At 40.7% G+C, this 21,550-nt stretch overlaps 1 protein-coding gene across 2 annotated transcripts in view; it reads right to left on the bottom strand.

Annotated features, from left to right (window-relative positions):
- Window positions 1-21,550, bottom strand: part of LOC149193779 (uncharacterized) — a 249,834-nt gene that overhangs the window by 141,681 nt on the left and 86,603 nt on the right. For both annotated transcript variants that reach the window (XM_089404946.1, XM_089404945.1), the window contains exon 4: window positions 17,250-17,510. In XM_089404946.1, the coding sequence (XP_089261072.1) occupies window positions 17,250-17,510 (261 nt within the window). The remainder of the gene's footprint in view (window positions 1-17,249; window positions 17,511-21,550) is intronic.

The following is a 21,550-nucleotide window of genomic DNA, read 5'->3' as shown; positions in this document are numbered from 1 at the left end:
GCAGCAGCACTTCGACCCTAGAACTTTGACTTGGCAGCTTTCGACATCAACAACAGCTTCGACCTAGACTAGGAGACTTTGATCTCCTAAACCAGCCCACATGAGGGAGAGAGAGAGGCACCAAAATTTTGATTTTCTTCTTTTCCTTCACCTAGATCACACTCGCACTCCTTTGGGACTCTTCCTTCAATTTTGCACTTCTTCCTAGCTTCCAGCTTCCAAAGATCAAACTATGCTTGAGAGAGTGAGATGCTCAAATGAAGTTGAACTGCCTTGTATATATAGCCTTCCAATGAGGTCGAATAGCCTTCCTTGAGGCCAACTTGATCTTCATGAGGTCGATTTGGTGTGGACGTTACATTATTTATTTTTGATTCGAAAATAATTCCTTTTACATTGTTCGAAAGCCCAAGAAGGGTTTCATAAAATATACAATGACTCTATTGACTCTTTATTAATCCTAGGAGTCCTCAATGGGGACTTTGACTAATAAAATGATGACCAAGCATGAAACCCATGCTTTAATAAATCATTGTAACAACAACAAAAAAATATTTTTACAAAGACATTTTATGAAGACCGAACCTAGTTACATTTTTCAACAAATTTTCCATAGGTGTAGAGAGAATGGAATATCCTTAAATCCTACTAAATCTATTTTTTGAGTGACTAAGGGGAAGTTGCTTGGTCACATCATTTCAAAGGATGGGATCAAGATTGTCCCTGAAAGAGTTGAGGCCATTCAAAAGATTCCTTTGCCTCACAATATTAAAACCCTTCAATCCTTCTTAGGAAAGATCAATTTTCTTAGAAGGTTCATTCCAAATTATGTTTCTATTGCTAAACCCATTCAAACCCTTTTAAAGAAAGATGTTAAGATTGTTTGGGGAAATGAAGGTAGAAAAGGTTTTCAGGAAATTAAGGATTCTATTGTTAAAGCACTCGTTCTAGTGAGCCCTGATTCTTCAAAAGAGTTTTTGATTTTCTCTTTTGCATTTGAAGATATTATTGTTGGAGTGTTGCTTCAAAAGAATAATGAAGGGCATGAGCAACCTATTGCTTTTATGAGTAGGTCCCTTCAAGGGTGTGAGTTGAAGTATAGCACCATAGAAAAGCGGACTTATGCCTTAGTCAAGTCTCTTCAAAAATTTAGAGTTTATGTGGGATATTCTAGAATAATTGCATTTATGTGGGATATGTAAAAATATGCATGTTTTAATGTCTTCTACAACTAATTTGGTATTTTGGAAGTTTTTTTAATATAAATGCAAATATATATATATATAGTAGACGCTTCCGAGACACGTTGCTTCCTAGATTTTTGGGAAATGACGCTTTCACGGATCCGCTTCCAAAAAAGTCCCTGTTATGAACATAAATTATGTAAAAATAGATAATAAATAATAATCATAATAATATAAATATAATAATAAATAATAAGTAAATTAACTAGTGGTTAGTTAGTTAATAATGAAAATGCACCTAAGGGAAAAGAATTGAGAAAAACAGAGCTAGGTCATCCAGGTCTGAGAATGGAGGATTAGAGGCAGCCGCCATGGCCTACGCGCAGTGCATCAAGGAAGCTGAGGCATCGAGTAGATGGAAGGTCTTGGTTCGTAGTCTCAAGCGTTCTGTTGATCCTTTTTGGTGGGATCATACCATTTGTTGGATCGCAAGCTCCCTGGAGTTTGAGAATACAGGGAGGAAATGGTCAAAGGAGGTCTCTGCATCTCGGGCAGTAAGACCGTCATCGCCTGGCCGGCTTGGAGTTTTATTAGGAGTGAGACTCTCCGTTGTTTGCTCATCCCGAATGGTGTGGCTGATTTGGGGCATGTCGCTGGACATACGAGAGGCGTAATTGGGATATAGCGCTGAGGGTTCTGCCTTTGTCCTCTACAGGTTTCGGGCCTGGGTTTCTTGCAATAGCCTGATTCCCACTGTTGGTTGCTCAATGGCGCAGGGCAAAACGGAGTGCCCTTTTCGACAGTTGGTTCATGGTCTTCTCATTGCGGTGGTGGCTATAGGAAAGAGGGCTCCCCATCCCCTGTGCCTTGGTGCGTCAGGGGCTGGATGTTTAACTGATCTCGGTGCTTCGCTCTTGACGGTAGAGCGTTTCTCCCCTGTGCCTTTTACCCCTCAGGAATGTCGTTTTTTTCTTTTTGGCTCGTCATTGCCCAGGTGGGTACGGGAACTGGACCTGGGTTTGTCTACGGAAGCCCTGTTTCCTTCCATGGTCCAACAGTGCTCAGTGCTACCCTCCAGGCCTTTTGGGCTCCCCTCTACGGTGTGGCCCAACAATCACAAAGGGGTCTCCGGCTCTCGAAACAAGGTAAGTCCTCTACGCTTCCAAATTTTTCTTAAAACCCTTCTGGATCATCAGTGATAATCTGGGTAAAAAACACAGACCGAGTTAAACATCTGAAGCAAAACATCGAGGAACTGTTTGGGTACCCGGCCCAAATGCAAAATTTGATATATGAGGGCAGAGCATTGCAAGACAACGGGTCCTTAAAGGAGTACCACATCCTTGCAGCTTCTACCATTATTCTCAATCTAAGACTGCGTGGTGGGGCTGCAATAGCCAGCAAATCAAAATTCCAGGGCGGTGGATACAGGAGCAGCAAATTGAAAAACACAGAGGCCAAATAGAAACAAAAACAGGGGGCAAAATCTTTCAAGAACATTCTACAGGGGAAAAGAGCAGAAATGAAGCATAAAAATTGATAGCTTGTAGACTTTAAAGTAAAAATACACGAGCTATTTTGTAATAATAATTTATTATATATAAAATTGTATAAGTGATCAATGTTACAATGAGGCCCTGCATATATATACCTAAGCAGGTGACATTTCGTGACTGGGCATGTCTTTTAGACATGCCTTTTCACTTAACTTAATGACTATTTAACATAATCAATATTTGATTATTTAATATTTACATTTATTTATTTTATTTACTTGTAATGAATTATATTCATAACATAGCCCCCTCCTTCAGAAGCTTTGTCCTCAAAGCTTGTTGATGAAAGGACTTGATCTCTTATCCGCTATGAATGTCTTCTCTTCACTTCACCGCTAATACTTTCCTCATCTGACTGTGTCATTGGTAGTTCATCTTCTATGATTCGCTAGTAACTCTGATTTGAGTCCACGGTTAGGTACTAGTAAACTCTCCCCCATCTCTCTTTTTTTTCTTATTATATATATATTTTCAATAATATATATATATATATAATAATTTTTTTTGTAATAACTCAAAAAAATAAAATTTAATACTCTATATTTTTTTTTACCGAGTTTTCATCTTTATTTAAAAAAATATATATATTTTTATTTTAAAATAATTTAATTAATTAAATCATTTTAATTAATTAAATTTAGTTTGGAATATAATTTTAATGTAAGGTTTTCGTCTATAGTGTCCAGCCGTATCAATTAAACGTAACATATTAAGTGATATCAATGTATCCCTTGTATATACCGAGATCACATGAACCGACGTCAACACTTCCTATTGACCTTCGACCAGGGGCCACGTCGTTTGACAGCGGAGACTACACATTTTTTTTAACAATGTAGTGTCTGCATAGTAAGTTGCCAACCAGAAGTCTTGCCCACCCTTTCTGATACCAATTGCTAAGGCAAACATGGACAATGGCATTAGCATGAACCATTGCATACTGCAGACAATACATCCGCAAACCATTCTTATCATTGTCTGAAAGAAACCCCCACTCTCGCAATGCCGCTTCTTGAATTGCATGTGCGACAAGTTTAGAATTAGAATTTTGTTGTTGTTGTATGACAGCCAACGTTTTTCCATTGGAGGTCCATGGGATTCGGGGGACTCTATAAGCTCATTCTGACCCGAATGAGAAACAAGATAAGCTACTTCTTTTTTTTTCATACTCCCAATTAGATTCGGATTTTGAGTGGTCTTCTTCTCTAGTTTTCATATACCCACTTTGACTATCCTTCTCATCACAATCCTTGTTGAGATCATTTACATCTTCATGTGGATCTTCATCTTGATCTATGCCATTTGCTTCATCTTCAACATTATAATTATCTATTTCTTCACCTTGTTTTGTTCCTTCATTGTCGCTATTGTCTTCCTCTGCATAACTTTTCTTTAGACATGCTGAAACTTTTGCACATGATTCTTCTAAATGCTGAAATACTTCTTGAATTTGATTAAATTGTTCAACGCAATCAGGACGTGAACGTAATGGCACATTGTGCAGTGAACAACGTCAAAAAACCTGCATGATTATATATTGTGCGCCATAGCTCTGATACCACTGAAGCATAAAAATTGATAGCTTGTAGTCTTTAAAGTAAGAATACACAAGAGGTATTTTGTAATAATAATTTATTATATATAAAATTGTATAAGTGAATAATGTTACAATGAGGACCTGCATATATATGCCTAAGCAGGCGTCCTTTCATGACTGGGCATGTCTTTTAGACATGCCTTTTCACTTAATAACTATTTAACATAATCAATATTTGATTATTTAATATTTACATTTATTTTGTTTATTTACTTGTTATGAATTATATTCATAACAAGAAAAGAACAAACAAAATCGGGAGGTTCTTCCCCCAGCCCATACATAGTGGAGCAGCTAAATACCATTCCTGAACTTGAAATTGATAACACAGAAATATATGTAAACTGTTTTTCGTTTGAATCACAAGCCATCATTTGTCGTTTCAACTGTTTTTGGCCAAAACCGGTAGAGCTTTTTCACTGGATCTTGACCAACTAGTCTATGGATTGTGAAATTCATCTATGCTCAAAAGGGTTCTTCATAGTAAAATTCCCTTCTTCGGAGGCTAGGGACAACATTCTACAGGATGGTCCATGGTTCTGGGGATCGACGGGCCTGTTCATCACTCCTTGGTTCCCAGATTTTGATGCAAACACCATGATTGTCTCCAGAATGCCTGTATGGGTCCGCCTGCACAATCTTCCTCTTCATTTCTGGGATGAACATGTTCTTACTGGCATTGGGAACATTATTGGGTCATATATTAAGACAGATACTCAAAGATTGGAGGAGAGGATCTACACATATGCACGGATATGTGTGGAAGTAGATCTCAGCAAAGGACTACCAGACTGTATCCATCTGATCCATAATCAGAGGAACTGGACTCAGATACTAGACTATGAGAACACAACTTTTAGGTGCACAATTTGCAGGCAAACAGGACACCTTAGGAACATGTGTCCAGATGCTAAGAAAGACTTCAATAGAAAGAAGAAAACTGGTAAACAGCCTAAAGGTTGGAATTTCCCTCCACCAAAGCAGGAAGAGGAGGAGGACGAGGCAAATGAGGAACCCATTGCTTTTGGGAACACCCAGACAACACAGGCACCAAAAACCCAGGGGGAACATACAAAAGAACCCATGGAACCACAAATCAACCAGGTACAAACAACAGACATGCCAGAAACAATGGAACCTAGTGGGTACAAGCGTACACATTCATCAGACAATTCAAATTCAGACAAAGACAATACTAGACTTGATGATATTCAGCTTGCACTTGTCACTACTTCGCCGTCTCAAGGGGGTTGGCGCAAGGTTGAGAAGAAAAAAGGGAGGAAAACTTAGTTTTTCGCCCATTGTATATTAGTTCGTTTTCCTTTGTATGTTTATGCCTATCATCGTGTTGAAAATGCAACAAGATGATGGAGCTTAGTGAAAAGAAGTCGACTTCACTAAGTGGGCCCGCAGGCTATTTTTGGCGCAAAGTCTATTTTTAGGCTATGTCTATTTTTAGACATATGAATCATGGTCTATGAGTTGCAGGATTCTATTTATGGATGATTGGTCATGTTGGTAAAAATAGATGGACCTCTATTTTTAGACATATGGGCGGAGTCTATTTTTAGACTGCCAGTCTAAAACTAGAACAGTCAAATATTATTAGCTCTTAATAATATTTGGACTATAAACATTATCTTATCCTCTTGCAACACTTCAATTCGAGCTACGGATGTCGCACATGCAACTGCCAGAAGGAAATACGCTTTTCCGTTGGGTTAGTTGAGCTATTGCATGATGGACTTTAGTTAGAACTCAAGTGATTGAGTTTGGTGGAGTTGATTGAGGAGTTGATGGAGTTGTGTTCAGTTTGACTTAGTTGAAATAGTTGTATTTAGTCTAACTGCCAAATACACTAGTGATGAGTGATGTGAATTAATTATTAATTATTTCACTAATTATTAACTCATAAATCAACTAAAATATACATCAGTTAACTCAGTGCATGGACAGTTCAGTGGAGACAAGTGTTAGAGGTGGGTGAAAGGTTGAGACTACTATCAGTTGTGACTATAGCTGTGCATGAGATTTGCACAATCATTGATTGATATTGCCAATGAGGATTGCGCAGTAGAAGCTAAGGGAATTTGAACTTGGATCAGATCTATTCTCAACTTGGATTGCGCAGTAGAGGCAGGCAAACAGTGGAGGAGATTTGAACCCGTGACTTGTTCAGATCTAAGCTAGTTTGTGTGTAGCAGGTGGAGATAGTACTGAGTACTTGTGAGGAGTATTGTACTATGTATTGTTACATGTTCTCTATCATTATAATATACAGATAGTTGGGGGTTTTCAGCTGTATGCTTTCCCCATTACATACTGTATTGATATGTGTGATTGATGTTTCAATGTGCGCATGCGATTGTTTCTTAATTCCGCAAAACTGATGACCAATGGTAGAGGAGGTTATGTATTATGCATGCATTCCGCATATAGTGTATAATCAGGATAATCTCTGTGAATAAGTGTTATATTATTCAAATTTCTACATGGTATCAGAGCTAGCTGATTTGTAGAAAAAGTTTCTACATGGTATCAGAGGGAAGTTGATCATCAGATGTATTATTCAGAAAGTGATTACATTTTATTTCTTCAGGCAGAGTCTGTAATCGGGCCAGGTAGCCTCTGGATTCATCCTTCTTTTGGAGGGTGAGATATCTGGTAAATGCCCATACAGTCAATCTCTGTACGAGAAATACTTTGTTCTCACGAATTTTAGATCATAAGCGGTTGAGTTTTGAGCTGGTGGAATTCAAATTTGCAACAGTGCTTTCTTGGTGTCGAAGTTGAAATGTCTTTCAACAGATTGCGATTGGAGTATGCCCTTGAAGGCAGCTCGAATTATATTGCATGGAAAGATAGGATGGAGGCGGTGTTAGATGACAATGGGTTGAAGGAGTTCATAGAGGCTGAGGTCCCAAAGCCTACTGATGTTGCTCACGTTGAGGCTTGGCAAAAGAAGACAGCAAAGTGTCGAAGGATTCTGTTGGAGGGCGTGAAGGATCACATTGTATCCAGCCTGCATGGAAAGGCTTCTCCATACTTGATGTGGAAAGCGTTGACAGATTTATTCCAAAGCAAGAGCGACCAGAGGAAGTTGGCGCTCAAGGATAAACTCAAAAACATTAAGTGTGAGAATGGAGACAGTATGCCCAAGTATCTCACGAAGTTCACCCAATGCCGGGATGAGCTGGGAAGTGTGGGGGTGACTGTCGATGATGAGGACTTGGTGAGCTTGGCTCTCCTTGGTCTTCCGAAGAGTTGGCATTCCTATCAGGACTCTGTCAATGGTCGGGAGAAATTGCCAGGATGGGAGAGACTTTGGTCTGATCTTGTGCAAGAGGAGATTAGGCGGAATACCAGGGACGGATCTTCATCAAAGGCATCTGATGAAGAAAATTGCACTTTGGCTGCCAAAGCAAAGAAGGGGAAGAACAAGAAAGCTTCTCATTCCAGTGCGAAAGGCAAGAAGCAGGACATGTCCAAGGTGAAGTGCTTTCACTATCACCAGCACGGACATTATGCCACAAATTGTCCGCAGAAGAAGAAAAATAAGCAAGCTGCTGGATCTGCAGCGGGAGAGGCCTTAGCCTCGCAGTTTGAGCTGGATTTTTCGCTGATCGCATGCTTGGTATCAAGTGTGATGGGATCAGTATGGTTCTTGGACAGTGGTGCGTCTTTTCACATGACAGGAGATCGAGATTTGTTTTCTGATCTGGATGAGAAAGATCTTGGAGTGCACATCGAGATGGGCGATGATGGTAGATACAGTGCGACCGGTATCGGTACCATTTCCTTTGAGAGGGAGTCTGGTAAACCCTTCGTATTGAAGGAAGTGATGCATGTTCCAAGATTGAAGAAGAATCTTATCTCTGTGGCGATGTTAGAAGACAAGGGATATGATGTTGTCTTCAGCGAAAGAAAGGCTTTCCTGCGCAGTAAGACAACTGGAGAAACCCGAAAGATAGGGGTTCGAGTCAAGAACCTTTATAAATTGCATGTAGATGGCTGCGCAGCAATGGCATGCAAGGCAGAAGGATTGGTGAGCCGGGATGATGGCGAGTTGTGGCACCAGAGATTGGGCCACCTTCACCATGGAGCCTTGTAGATACTGGAGCAGATTTCTACTGGGCTTCCTAAAGGCACTCTTGCGCAGTCAGATCAGTGCAAGGGGTGTACTTTGGGAAAATTTGTGAAAGCCACCTTTCACGAGAAGGATAGTCATGCCACGACGATCCTTGAGAGAATTCACACAGACGTGTGTGGACCTTTCTCAGTAGCTTCGACAGCAAAGCACAAGTACTATGTGATATTTGTTGATGATTTCTCTCGAAAGTGCTGGATCTTCTTCATGCAGAAGAAGAGCGAGACATACTCAAAGTTCTGTGAGTTCAAAGCACTGGTCGAGAAGGAATTGGGGAAGAAGGTGAAGGCTCTTAGGAGCGACAATGGTGGTGAATTCATCTCTGGCAAGTTTAAGGACTTCTGCAGCGCAGAAGGGATTCTAAGAGAGCTCATAGCTCCCCATAACCCACAGCAGAACGGGGTTGCTGAGCGGAAGAACAGAACGATTGTGGGTGTTGCACGGGCGATGTTGCATGATCAGGGCCTACCCCTTCACTTGTGGGTGGAGGCATGCAATACTGCAGTATATGTGCAGAACCATTGTCCTCACAAGATACTTGGCATGAGTACACCCGAGGAGGCTTATTCTGGTAAGAGGCCTGATATTTCCCATTTGAGGATTTTTGGTTCTCCTGTTTACATGCATGTGACGAAGGATGCCAAGAAGAAGCTGGAGCCGACCGCAGAGGTTGGGATATTTGTGGGGTACACTGATACGCCCCACAACTATCGTGTGTATTTGCCAGACAGTCGCAAGACTGTTGTGCGACGAGATATCAAATTTCAGGAGGAGAAAGCCATGAAGTGTTCGCTTGAGAGGGAGCCACACTTGCATGCAGATGAGGAGCTATTAGTTCCTAAGGATGAGCTTCAGGATGTGGATCAGCCACAAGATGAAGTTCATGGAGTGGAAGAGACCACTCATGCAGCGCCAACCATCAGAGGGCGAAAGCGCACTACAGAAGCTGAGCGACTGGCTCAAGATGCAGAGAAGGTTGTAGGACCACCTACAGCACAGCGCAAACAGAGACAGTCACCTGATCGGTACACTGGATACATGGCTCTTGTGAGGCTCTTGTGAGCAAATGTGTCGTGACTGAGCCATCATCTTTCAAGGAAGCTTTGGAGGATCCCGCATGGGTAGATGCCATGGTGGAAGAGTATGATTCGATTGTCAAAAACAGTGCATGGGAGATTGTCCCAAGACCGAAGGGGAAATCAGTGGTGGGTTCGAGATGGATCTACAAAGTGAAGCAGGCAGCTGACGGGAGTGTGGAGAAGTACAAGGCAAGATTTGTTGCCCGAGGCTTCTCACAGATAAAGAGGATCAATTATGAGGAGACCTTTGCACCTGTCGCAAGGTATTCTTCCATACCAACGATTCTTACTCTCTCAGCGCAGATGGGGTGGCACATCCATCAGATGGATGTGAAGAGTGCGTTCCTCAACGGAGTCATTGAGGAGGATGTGTACAGAGAGCAGCCCGAAGGTTTCGAGATCTTTAGCAGCGAGTCGCATGTGTGCAGGCTCAAGAGAGCGTTGTATGGGTTGAAACAAGCACCTCGTGCTTGGTACACACGGATAGACAGTTATTTCACCAGACTTGGATTCTCCAAGAGTGAGGCAGATCCTAACCTATACGAGATTGTGGTGGAGGGTAAGTTGTTGATCATTGTACTTTATGTAGATGATTTGATTTTGACAGGAGATGAGCTGTTGATACTTTCATGCAAGGAGGATCTTGCTAGAGAGTTTGAGATGAAGGACTTGGGCCTCCTTCATTATTTCCTGGGATTGGAAATTTGGCAGCGCAGTGATGGACTATTTGTTTCTCAGGGTAAGTATGTCCAGGAGATACTGGAGAAGTTCAACATGCATGGCTGCAAGCCTGTTGATACTCCTCTTCCTGGAGGTTGGAGGAAGGAGAATGCTACTTCAGCGAAGGTAGTGGATGCCACTGTTTATCGACAGTTGGTGGGGTCGCTTATGTATCGGTCAATACACGACCCAATATATGCTGTGCTGTTAACCAGCTTTCACAAGCTATGGTTAAGCCAACCAAGCTCTTCTGGAAGGCAGGCAAGCATGTATTGCGCTATCTTAGAGGCACATCGGGATATGGATTGTGGTACAGACAGGAGGATGAGGTGAAGCTATGTGGCTTCACGGATGCAGATTGGGCAGGGAGCCCAACGGACAGAAAGAGCACATCTGGAGGGATCTTCAGTATCGGGTCGACAGCAGTTTCTTGGTACAGCAGGAAGCAGAGATCCATGGCACTCAGTTCAGCAGAGGCTGAGTATATGGCAGCAAGTTTGGCTGCATGCGAGGCTATATGGATGAGGAAGATCCTGGTCGGGTTGTTTGGGTCACACTTGGAGCCTACTGTGATTTATTGTGATAACCAGAGTTGCATTAAACTCTCGGCTAATCCAGTATTTCATGATAGATCCAAGCACATCGACATCAGGTACCATCATATCAAAGATTGTGTGCAGCGGAGAATCATGTTACTTTCATACATTCCCACGGAGGATCAGGACGCTGATATCTTGACGAAGGCGCTCACCAAGAGCAAATTCGAATACCATAGAGGCAGGATAGGGGTTGCAGATAATCCATATCTTGTTGAGAGGGAGTGTTGAAAATGCAACAAGATGATGGAGCTTAGTGAAAAGAAGTCGCCTTCACTAAGTGGGCCCGCAGGCTATTTTTGGCGCAAAGTCTATTTTTAGACATATGGATCATGGTCTATGAGTTGCAGGATGTTATTTATGGATGATTGGTCATGTTGGTAAAAATAGATGGACCTCTATTTTTAGACATATGGGCAGAGTCTATTTTTAGACTGCCAGTCTAAAAATAAAACAGTCAAATATTATTAGCTCTTAATAATATTTGGACTATGAACATTATCTTATCCTCTTGCAGCACTTCAGTTCGAGCTACGGATGTGGCACATGCAACTGCCAGAAGAAAATACACTTTTCCACTGGGTTAGTTGAGTTATTACATGATGGACTTTAGTTAGAACTCAAGTGATTGAGTTTGGTGGAGTTGATTGAGGAGTTGATGGAGTTGTGTTCAGTTTGACTTAGTTGAACTAGTTGTATTTAGTCTAACCACCAAATACACTAGTGATGAGTGATGTGAATTAATTATTAATTAATTCATTAATTATTAACTCATAAATCAACTAAAGAATACATCAGTTAACTCAGTGCATGGACAGTTCAGTGGAGACAAGTGTTAGAGGTGGGTGAAAGAGTGAGACTACTATCAGTTGTGACTATAGCTGTGCATGAGATTTGCACAATCATTGATTGAGATTGCCAATGAGGATTGCGCAGTAGAAGCCAAGGGAATTTGAACTTGGATCAGATCTATTCTCAACTTGGATTACGCAGTAGAGGCAGGCAAACAGTGGAGGAGATTTGAACCCGTGACTTGTTCAGATCTGAGCTAGTTTGTGTGTAGCAGGTGGAGATAGTACTGAGTACTTGTGAGGAGTATTGTACTATGTATTGTTACATGTTCTCTATCATTATAATATACAGATAGTTGGGGGTTTTCAGCTGTATGCTTTCCCCATTACATACTGTGTTGATATGTGCGACCGATGTTTCAATGTGCGCATGCGATTGTTTCTTAATTCCGCAAAATTGATGACCAATGGTAGAGGAAGGTATCTATTATGCATGCATTCCGCAAATAGTGTATAATCAAGATAATCTCTGTGAATAAGTGTTATATTATTAAAATTTCTACACATCGGACAATGGTCTAGTGATGCTTGGTTATTAGTAAATGCAACATGTAATTTTATTTTCATTAATAAAATTATACCTTTTTCCTTGGAAAAAAGAAAAGGCATGTCTTAGAGACATGCCTGTTCGTGAAAGGGTACTTACATAGCTGTATATACAGGACCTCATTTGCATTTGTATCATCCTACATCATTTCTTTAATACAATATACCTTTTGCAATTACTATCATATGATGGATGTCTTTGTCTACGAACTATTTTAATATTTTCGTTGCGTATATGACTTTTGGTCGTTACATTGGTATCGAAGCCACATCTAATCCAACCATTGGTCATCAACCTTGTGCTAGCCTTGTTGCAACTAAAGCGTTTCGCTATTGAAGTTGGAGTTTCTCCATTTTTTCCATTTGGCCCTTGGCCATTACCAAAAAGAATTTGGAAAAAAATATTAAAAAATAAAAAAATAAACAAATAATCAATATATGGGGAGAGAAAATAAAAAGTCAAGAAAATATTATATAAATAAAAGAATTATCTTAAAAAAATATTAAAAAAAATAATCATAAATAAAAAATAAAAAGAAATTGACTTCATACATTTCCTAAGCATGATTGATGTTGGCTATAAATGGGACATGACTGTCCTTTGTTCCTCTACCATCAGAGTCATGGCCACCTACTCTAATTCTCTAAATTTTACTTTGTCAACATCACTAGAGTCATATGTAGGCTTCTTTACTTTTCCCTTGACCAAGTCTAGTACCTTGTTCTCTTTCCCCTTCTTTTCCTTCCTTGTCAATCTCCTCATAATCTGCAAACAATTTATCTACCTCATTTGCCATGTTGTAGAAGGATTTTTGAAAACATTGTCATGCTCAGTATGGGCATCATCATCTGCCATTTTCCTTCTTCATGTTGCACATCCAATCTCTGGGTCAAAAGACTTAAGTTTTCCTTCACCTTGTTTGAGTTTGTTCCTAGTTATCATTCATGCTTGCAATTCACATCAACAAGAAGACAGCGCTTATACCAAACTTGATCCAGTATGCCTCTAATACCAGCATGATCCAAGATCTTTTCTTTGGTTGATGTTAGCGGAATTGCATGAAAGAGCATGTAAAAACCATATAGGCAAACACTTGAAGAAGATAAAGACAATGCACACAAAATCTTGATAACGGAGTTCATCCAGTGTGGACTGTCTCTGGACCCTGCTTCAATAGTGGGGAGGCCGCTTCATTCATCTCATAAAAAAGAAAGGCAAATACATGGCAAAATACATCATTATACCTCCAATCCAGTGAGTGACTTGAAATTCGACTGCTCAAAACACAGCACCAACAGGTCTGTCTCATCCTCCTAAGACTTTTGACTATAAATATGACCTATGTCTAAACAGGGCATTGTCATCTCGAACTTCGTCTCTAGCAATTAATGAAAAATATGGGTTTCTGCCACAACCCTTGATATCTTTTGCTCAGATCCCAAATCCGACTACACCATTGACATCCTTACGAAATTTTGAGTAAAATGAGTATAAACTCAAGGATATTTTGCCACTGTCATTTTGGACCCCCCAAGGAAACTTCAAAATTCCACAACAGAATCTTTGCAGGAATATTTTGGAAATATTCCCCTAGAATATTCCTCCTGGAACCACACGCCCTCTTGGTTCTACACGCAGAGTTTTGTCCCCGTACTGGTTCCCATCGACTCTGTAAAAATTCAGAAAACCCCGAATGCTTTTGCAGCAACTGATTAAGTTTCTTCTATTTGTTAAATGAACTAATCCTATAGTAAATATCGAAACTGATACACTGCATCCTTCACAAATACAATACTGCAGAAGAAAAATAATGCTGGAAGAATAGATGCACACACACAAATACACAGTTATTTTTTGACCAATGTCCCTGGAAAAACCCAACTTGGGAACACTGGTGCAGCAGTTGAGGGTTTTATTATTATGTAGTAGTAAATCTAAGTACAAAACTATGGATGCTCAAATCTAGCAATCCATACAAAGAAATGACTGACAGAAAGTCTAGTGAGAAAAATCTCACTCCAATTGACGATCTGACATTGACCTTAGCTCAAGATGAGTTGCTCTCTGCTGCCTCTGCGCAGTCCCTATGTTAGCCTACGCAGTGCTGCATCCCACAACTCGGACCAACATCTCTCTCGCTAACTAATCAGTTGTTGTCTGGAAGATCGATTCTCCTAGCCTCTGAGCTCCCACTCCAGCTTCTAGCACTGTGTCACTGCTTCTCCCCAGCAAAATACAGATTCCCCACTAAAGCACTGCATTGCCTCTCTACTCTATGCTGCCTCTCTGTGGCTCTCACTACCTCTCTGCTATGTGTTAGAGAATCTAAGGCAAAGTAGTGTTGTGGTGATTCTCCGAGATTTGATAACAATTTGTGAAGTCTTTTTACTTTTTCTTAGTTAGCTTATACTTCTTGTTCTTATTAGTGCATATGTGTGCTTCATCAAACTACTACCAAAATAAAATAACAAGAACACAAAATTTGGCTCTCTGCCAAGGACAAACCCTCTCCACTCTTGAGAGGGAAACCCTTTGTAAGTTTTCTCTTATTGAAGCTTCTTATTTGAACAATTGCCAAACCCTAGACCCTTGACTAAGATCTCCTCCAAGCATGAGTCAAATCCTTCCTCTTTCTGCACTGTCACTTCCGGCACATCTTCCGGCACTTTGTCTTCCAACACTTTGTCCTCTAGGTTAGGAAACCCTAGAATATTAGGGCTCCTCTTCTTTGCTATAAGGAGGACCTTCTTTGCTGACCTTGGGATACCTTGTAGACCTAACTACACATTCGAATTAGGCTTCTTATGTTGCTGCCCTAAACTGTTGTCAAGCCCTTCCTGCTCCTCGCACGTGTGACTGTTTCTAGCCCTAGAAACAGTCCTCTTCCTCCTTCACTTGTGAGGCTACCTTCAACGCTGGAGTAGGAGACCTTTATTAGCCTAGTTTCTAGCCCAAACCATAAATGATATGTCACTGCACTTTTTGCTGTTGATCTGGCCGTAGTCTGTCCCTTACTCCTTCTCACGTGTGGTTGCAAAAACCCTAGAAAGCAGCCACTTAACTTTATTGTTCTTCCTTCTTGTAACATTGTCCTTGTAGCCACTTTTCTCACCTTTTCTTCGTCCTTTTAGCCTTCTTCTTCCTTGCGGATTTCAGAGATGTGAGTGTGTGTCCAAATGAGGAGTGAACAGCCTCTATTTATAAAGGTTTGTCCCTCCTCCTTGAAGCTGACATGATTGTCCCTAAAGCGGACTTGTAGTTGCATTATATTTCAACATTTATTCATCGTTTTTGCTGCTTGTAGACTTCATTGGTGCTAGGAGAGGATTTGACCTTGCTTGGAGTTATTTCCCTGACCTTGTATGATGAGTTACATGATGTAAAATGCCCTCAAAGGGTCTTTTCATAATTACATTCTGACTTTGACTCTCTAGAAGCACTTCAAAATGTGCTTAACCTATTTTCCATGAGCAAGAAACTCATTGACAAATAATACAAAAATAATTTCTCTTTTCTTGAATAAGTACAAATATCAAAATTTAAATTTATGAAGACCGAACCTAGTTACATTTTCTCCAACACTCCCTCTTAACTAGGGAGGTATTCCTACAACATTACAAGGTGTTTGGCAATTTTCAATATTGAAGAATTCACATAAGAGAAACCGGATTAGCAATCCATCTATTATAGAATCATATCCATTAGCATTGTCATAGTGCAAGGCCTTGACTAACAACTCCATCTCTTCACGAGACCATGAACCACAATGCTGGCGAGACCACTGAATTATAGACACCTTCATCATTGCTTCTAGGACTATTCTTATCTTGGGTTCCCATCCCTCAAAGAATATCGGTCCTCTTGCCTACTTGTCTTGGATGCCTTACACATCCTCAAAGAGTATTAGATGCCCGCTGATTACCTAATCCTTCCATTTTTTCTTCCCAAGTGAAGACAAGAATGTTGTGTCTATCTTGTGTTCACTTTTCCATTCATGGCCTTCATCTAGAATTACAGCTGCAAGGCCCATGAAAAAGAAAACACAATTGTCACTCCTTTGTAATCAGGGGTGATTCGAAACTCGCTCTTGATCAGGGACCTGTCAGAGCTCCCTCTTAACTGGGGACTCTTTCCTTCATCAGCAGCTTCTTCTTCATGGGTCCTTCAGCTGCATGATCTCCTTCCTTTCTTGATGTCATGAAGTCTTCAATCGAACTTCTTCTCGGTAGGGCACCATCCATCCATCACTTTCCTTCTTGGTTTGACTATGTCATTGCATGTGTTTTGTGCTTCATTAATGACAACAACAATGAGTCTTCACATATATATGAATATGTTGTGTGTTACTGAATAGTTTCAACAAATTTTTCTTAATTCTTTTTGTAATAATTTAGACTGAAGAAAAATAAAATAAAATGCTCCCTTTTATGGTTTTTGCTCTATTTCTGTATGAGAGAGAAGGAGAAGCTACACAGAAAATACCTAATATTTTCTTTCTAGCTTGTCCAAGACCTTATTTTTATTATGCAATGACTTACTCTTTATCTTTGCTGACTGATAAAACGGTAAAACTGTGAAAGGAGAATATTTTGTAGCTTGTCACATTCATCCATCACATATAGAATGAAAAGCAATTCAAAGTGAGATTATTCTCGAATTTAACCTTGACAATGTTACATATATAGATGATATAGAGTAAGGACAAATTCAACTGTGGAAACACATATTGACATTTGTTACACGTTATCAATACAACATGTAGTAGATATTGAAATTCCCAGTAAAAATGTTTTCTGATCCAGGATTATTTTTATCTTGTTTTGTACGGAATAGTGTATAGAAACAGCAAAAGCTACAGCTATAAAGAGAAGTAAACCACTGCAAGAAAGAATACAGCCTATTTTTAAAGCATTAATTGAGCCATACAACTCAAAGAAACAGACCATAAGTCTAATAAGAAAGTTTGATATACCTGCAAACAGCGAACAACAACACAATGCAATATACTGTTTTGTGGGAAGTCGCTGAAAAGCTTCAACAGTTTTGCCAAGACACCACTTGAAATAATATGTTCCTCCACGAAGGATAAGCAAGGCAAAAGAATGATACATATAACTTCAACTATGGCAACTCGATGCAATCCAGCTCCACAATCAACAGCAGCCCCTTGAGAAGGCTCCATGTCTAGAATAGAAATGAGTGTTGGGAAATTGTTGACCAAATATTTCACACCCTGTAAGGAAGTGAGCTTTATAAATACAAGCTTTAAAAAAAATAACATTAAATCCTATACACAGAATATAATGATTAACAATTGTGTAAATAAAAGATTTATGGAAGAATTAGTTTGCAACATAGCTTAGATGAGCTCAGATATATAAATTCATGGTATTTGGATAAATAGGGAATGCCAGTGTCTCGAAAACAAACTCCACAGATTTGTGAGTATGTTTGGGTTTTCCAATAATTTAAATTTAAAATGTTCAATGCCTGTCTAGTATTAGTCTTGATATCACTTACTAAATAACTTAAAACTTTTAATGCCAGCGTCTTAGTTTGAAGCTCTAACAGCTAGTTGACTTGACTTTTAATGGCTAGGAAACTCAAACTTACCACCATTTTACTTGATCTCCAACACCTTGATGATCTTTACTATTCTACCACCTAGGTTTGCTATAACTCAACCTAATTTCATCTAGGTCTTGCTTTATTTGACCAGATTATGCCCTATGTTGCCACATCATCATGCCTTGTGTTGCATCTCTGACACCCTTGGGAATTTGGAGAAACTAAGACATGGGTTTTGTTCCATTCTTTTGTAAATCAATTTTGACATTTGCATGTCAAATTTTGTCAAACATTGCCCCTATTTTGCCACCAGAAAACCTGTAGTACCTATTGACCAATTGTGAATGACAATAACCTAAGCATGCCTTCACTAATTGAAAAAATTTCATGTGGCATGTCATCCTCTCTTCAAGCTTAACAATATAAGACCAAGTTAACCTTTTGACTTCTAGGAGCCCTTGCATCGAGAAATGTGAACTTCATTGGGAAGCATGAATAGTTGATAATGAGACTACCATGTTGAGAAACATTTGAAAGATACTACATCAAAGCCTGAGCCACACCGCCACCTACAAATTCAGTAGTCTCATAACCATGTGGTAAGACATAGATGCACTAGACATGGGCTAGACTAGCCCCTACAATAGCAATCACCCCTACAAAACAAGTCTCCTCTAAATCCATGATTCCTCAAGTAAGCCCATCAAAGGTCCTCTAGGATGAAAGGAACAATGATGAACTCAAGGGACCAACCATGATCTAATACAAACAAGGTCTAGGATACCTACTATAAGGCCTCACATGGTTGTTACAAGGCTTTAACTTGAGACCATGCGCTTACAATGGTGTGAAAAATGTTACAATATAAATGCAGGTATCCCTGCTAGTATAAGGGGTAACAAGCCACTAACTTGCTGGTCAAACAGCCATTACTTTGTTATTTTCTTACATGTTATATTGCAAATTAGGAAGTGAAAACAATACATGGAAGGACTAGGGACACCCCCTTAAGGTTGGCACACACCAAGTTGACTCTCCCTAGTTGGGAGGAGATGTGGGCAGCTCTTCGATAGGAAGAGATCAAGAGGTTGACAAGGCAGGGAATAGCAGTAAGGGAGTTCGAGTCAAGAAAGAGAAGAAGGAGGATGCGGCTCTAGCATCTGCGGGACAGCAAGGGAAGACGAAGAAGAAGGACATCTCCAAGGTCAACTGCTTCAACTGTGGGGAGCTGGGATATTATGCATCTCAGTGCCCCAAGAAGGAAGGCAAGGGAGAAGCTTCCAATTCAAAGGCAGCTCCAGTTAATGCGGAGAAGGATGTCGAGTTTGATGACGATTGTGCCATGAGTGCTCCTGCGCCACTAGAGAAGAGGTGGGGAGACATTGAGTTGTAGTCAGGAGGACTACATACTAGGGGCAAGATCCTTGAGGTGCCCAAATTCTTGGATCACATCTGGCTACGGGAGCCCTTAACGACAATAGCATGATGACAAGTGTTGGGTGGAGCAAGGTGTGATGGGGCGACAATGTAGTACTAGAGTGCAATAGTCTGTAGCAGCGCAGTGGAGGTTGCAGCAATGCGAGAGGCACAGAAGAGATTGCAGCAGCACAGTGGGAGCAGAGGGAGCACAGGATAGCAGCAGAGGTAGCTTCAACATCAGGAGGCTTCCAGACCGACCGGGATGTCAGTGTTTGGGTGAAGTTAGTTACTTACTTCGATAACTGAGTTGCAGTGCAGCAGTTAGTAGTGGCGGTGCTATGGGCAGCATGAGGTAGCATTTTGAGAGGGAGTTGCAATACAAATGTAGCAGTGGCAGTGGCAGTGGCATGGGCAACAGTACAGGAAGCAGCAGTGCAGTGGATGTGGGGCAGCAGACCAAGCATCATCATAGGTACCGATGTGGAGGATCAATGTGATGTTTCTATGGTAAAGCATTACTAGAGCACATTCCTCGCTAAGAGGGAGTGTTGATTTTTGGTAGCATCGGATGTGCTCTAGCCATGAAATTTGGTTGAGAGGCTAAGGCACGTGAGATCTCCAAGACCCAGAAATCGTTTGGAGAAATTCCACCCAGATAAAGAGATATTAAAATAATTAATATTTTCAATGGGGTTCCTAAGTCTAAACTTAGGAAAATTAAAATATTAATGTGTATTAATATAATATGGTTGACAAAGTTCTAAATAATGAGGATCAAGCCAAATCTAATATTAGCCGTTGATTAGGGACTTAATCTCGGTTGTTGAATCGTCAACAGGAAAATTATAAGAGGAGGCTTGAGGGTCAGTTGGAGACACACCAAGAGAGATCAGTCAATTCGATTTTCTGGGTGAGGTTTGCTAAGGAAATCGAACAAGTGATCAGTTGCAGTGAGGGGCAGTTCAATAGGAGGCCGAAGAATACATATCAGAGAAGCAGCAAAGAGCCGAAAGAGGCAACGCAGAGCAGGAAGAGGGCTGGTGCAAAGGCTAAGGAGGCCAATGCAGAGGACACAGAAGCCGCAGAGGCAAACACAAAGGACGCAGAAGCCGCAGAGGAAGAGGCTACGCTCAGGAGGTTATGTGGGGCAGACTGAGAGCATATTAGTCGGGAGAGGGTGACACAGTACCAGAGAGGGTGACGCAGTTCCAGAGGAGTGCTTGGAGCAGCTTTCATTGTCCAGCACAAGGAACAGTCAAAGTCACTGTGGGGTTGTTCATCCGGCTGCTAATTTGCCGGAATATTGTCTCCGCAGAGAGGTTCTGGCACCCTAGATGTATTCAAAATCTGCTTAATAATAAAACCCTCTATATTCTGCACTGGTTTTCCTGCATTGGGTTTTTTCGGGCACGATTGTCCAAAAATAATGGTGTCGCTTGTGTTGTCTCAGTTTATTTCAGCTGTTGATCTGTATATTTGTAAAGGTTGCATTTGTGTTCACTTCGATATTTTTGCATTTAAATAACTTGTTAATGCAGAGAACAAGTAGGAGATGGTAAACCAAAAAATGCAGTAGGGGTTTCTGATGTATTAGATTCATAAATTTTCACACTTGGGATCTTCCTTCAGCTCCTCAGCTTCCAAAATGGGTCCGCGCTACTCGGGATGCAGCAAGTGCTCTTGCAGGGATCCTACAGATCAGCGTCGTACACGTTCTCAGTTTGATAGAGCCTCTTCTTTACTGGGTCAAGCTTCAGGGAATTATGATCTTGGCACCTTTGCAGAAGCTTTAGGCCATCCAAATTGGGACGCAGCTATGAATGAAGAATATGGTTCAGTATTAGCAAATGATACATGGGACCTTGTTCCTCTTCTAAAGGGACAAAACTTGTTAGATGCAAATGGGTTTACAGAACCAAGTTTCGACCAGATGGAAAAGTTGATAAACATAAATCTCATCTTGTTGCTAAGGGTTTTTCACAAGTTGAAGGCATTGACTATACTGAAATCTTCTCCCCTGTTACCAAAATGAACTCTATCCGCCTTGTTCTTTCCCTTGCTGCCTCTTTCAAATGGGAAGTCCATCAGATGGATGTTAAATCCGCCTTTTTGCATGGGGACTTGCATGAAGAAATCTATATGGAACAACCTCCTAGCATTATACAAACAAACTCCAGCCTTGTATGGCGACTTAAGAAATCCCTTTATGGTCTCAACCAAGCCCCTCGGGCTTGGTATGCCAAAATGGTTAGCTTTCTTTTAGATAATGGCTTTTCTAGGTGTCAT

The sequence above is a fragment of the Pinus tabuliformis genome, chromosome 2_2 (assembly GCF_031772625.1).
Source record: "Pinus tabuliformis cultivar Carrire ecotype Pingquan chromosome 2_2, CPIR1, whole genome shotgun sequence".
Classification (NCBI taxonomy): Eukaryota; Viridiplantae; Streptophyta; class Pinopsida; order Pinales; family Pinaceae; genus Pinus; species Pinus tabuliformis.
Note: the sequence above shows the minus strand (reverse complement) of the source record. Positions and strands in the feature narration are given on the sequence as shown.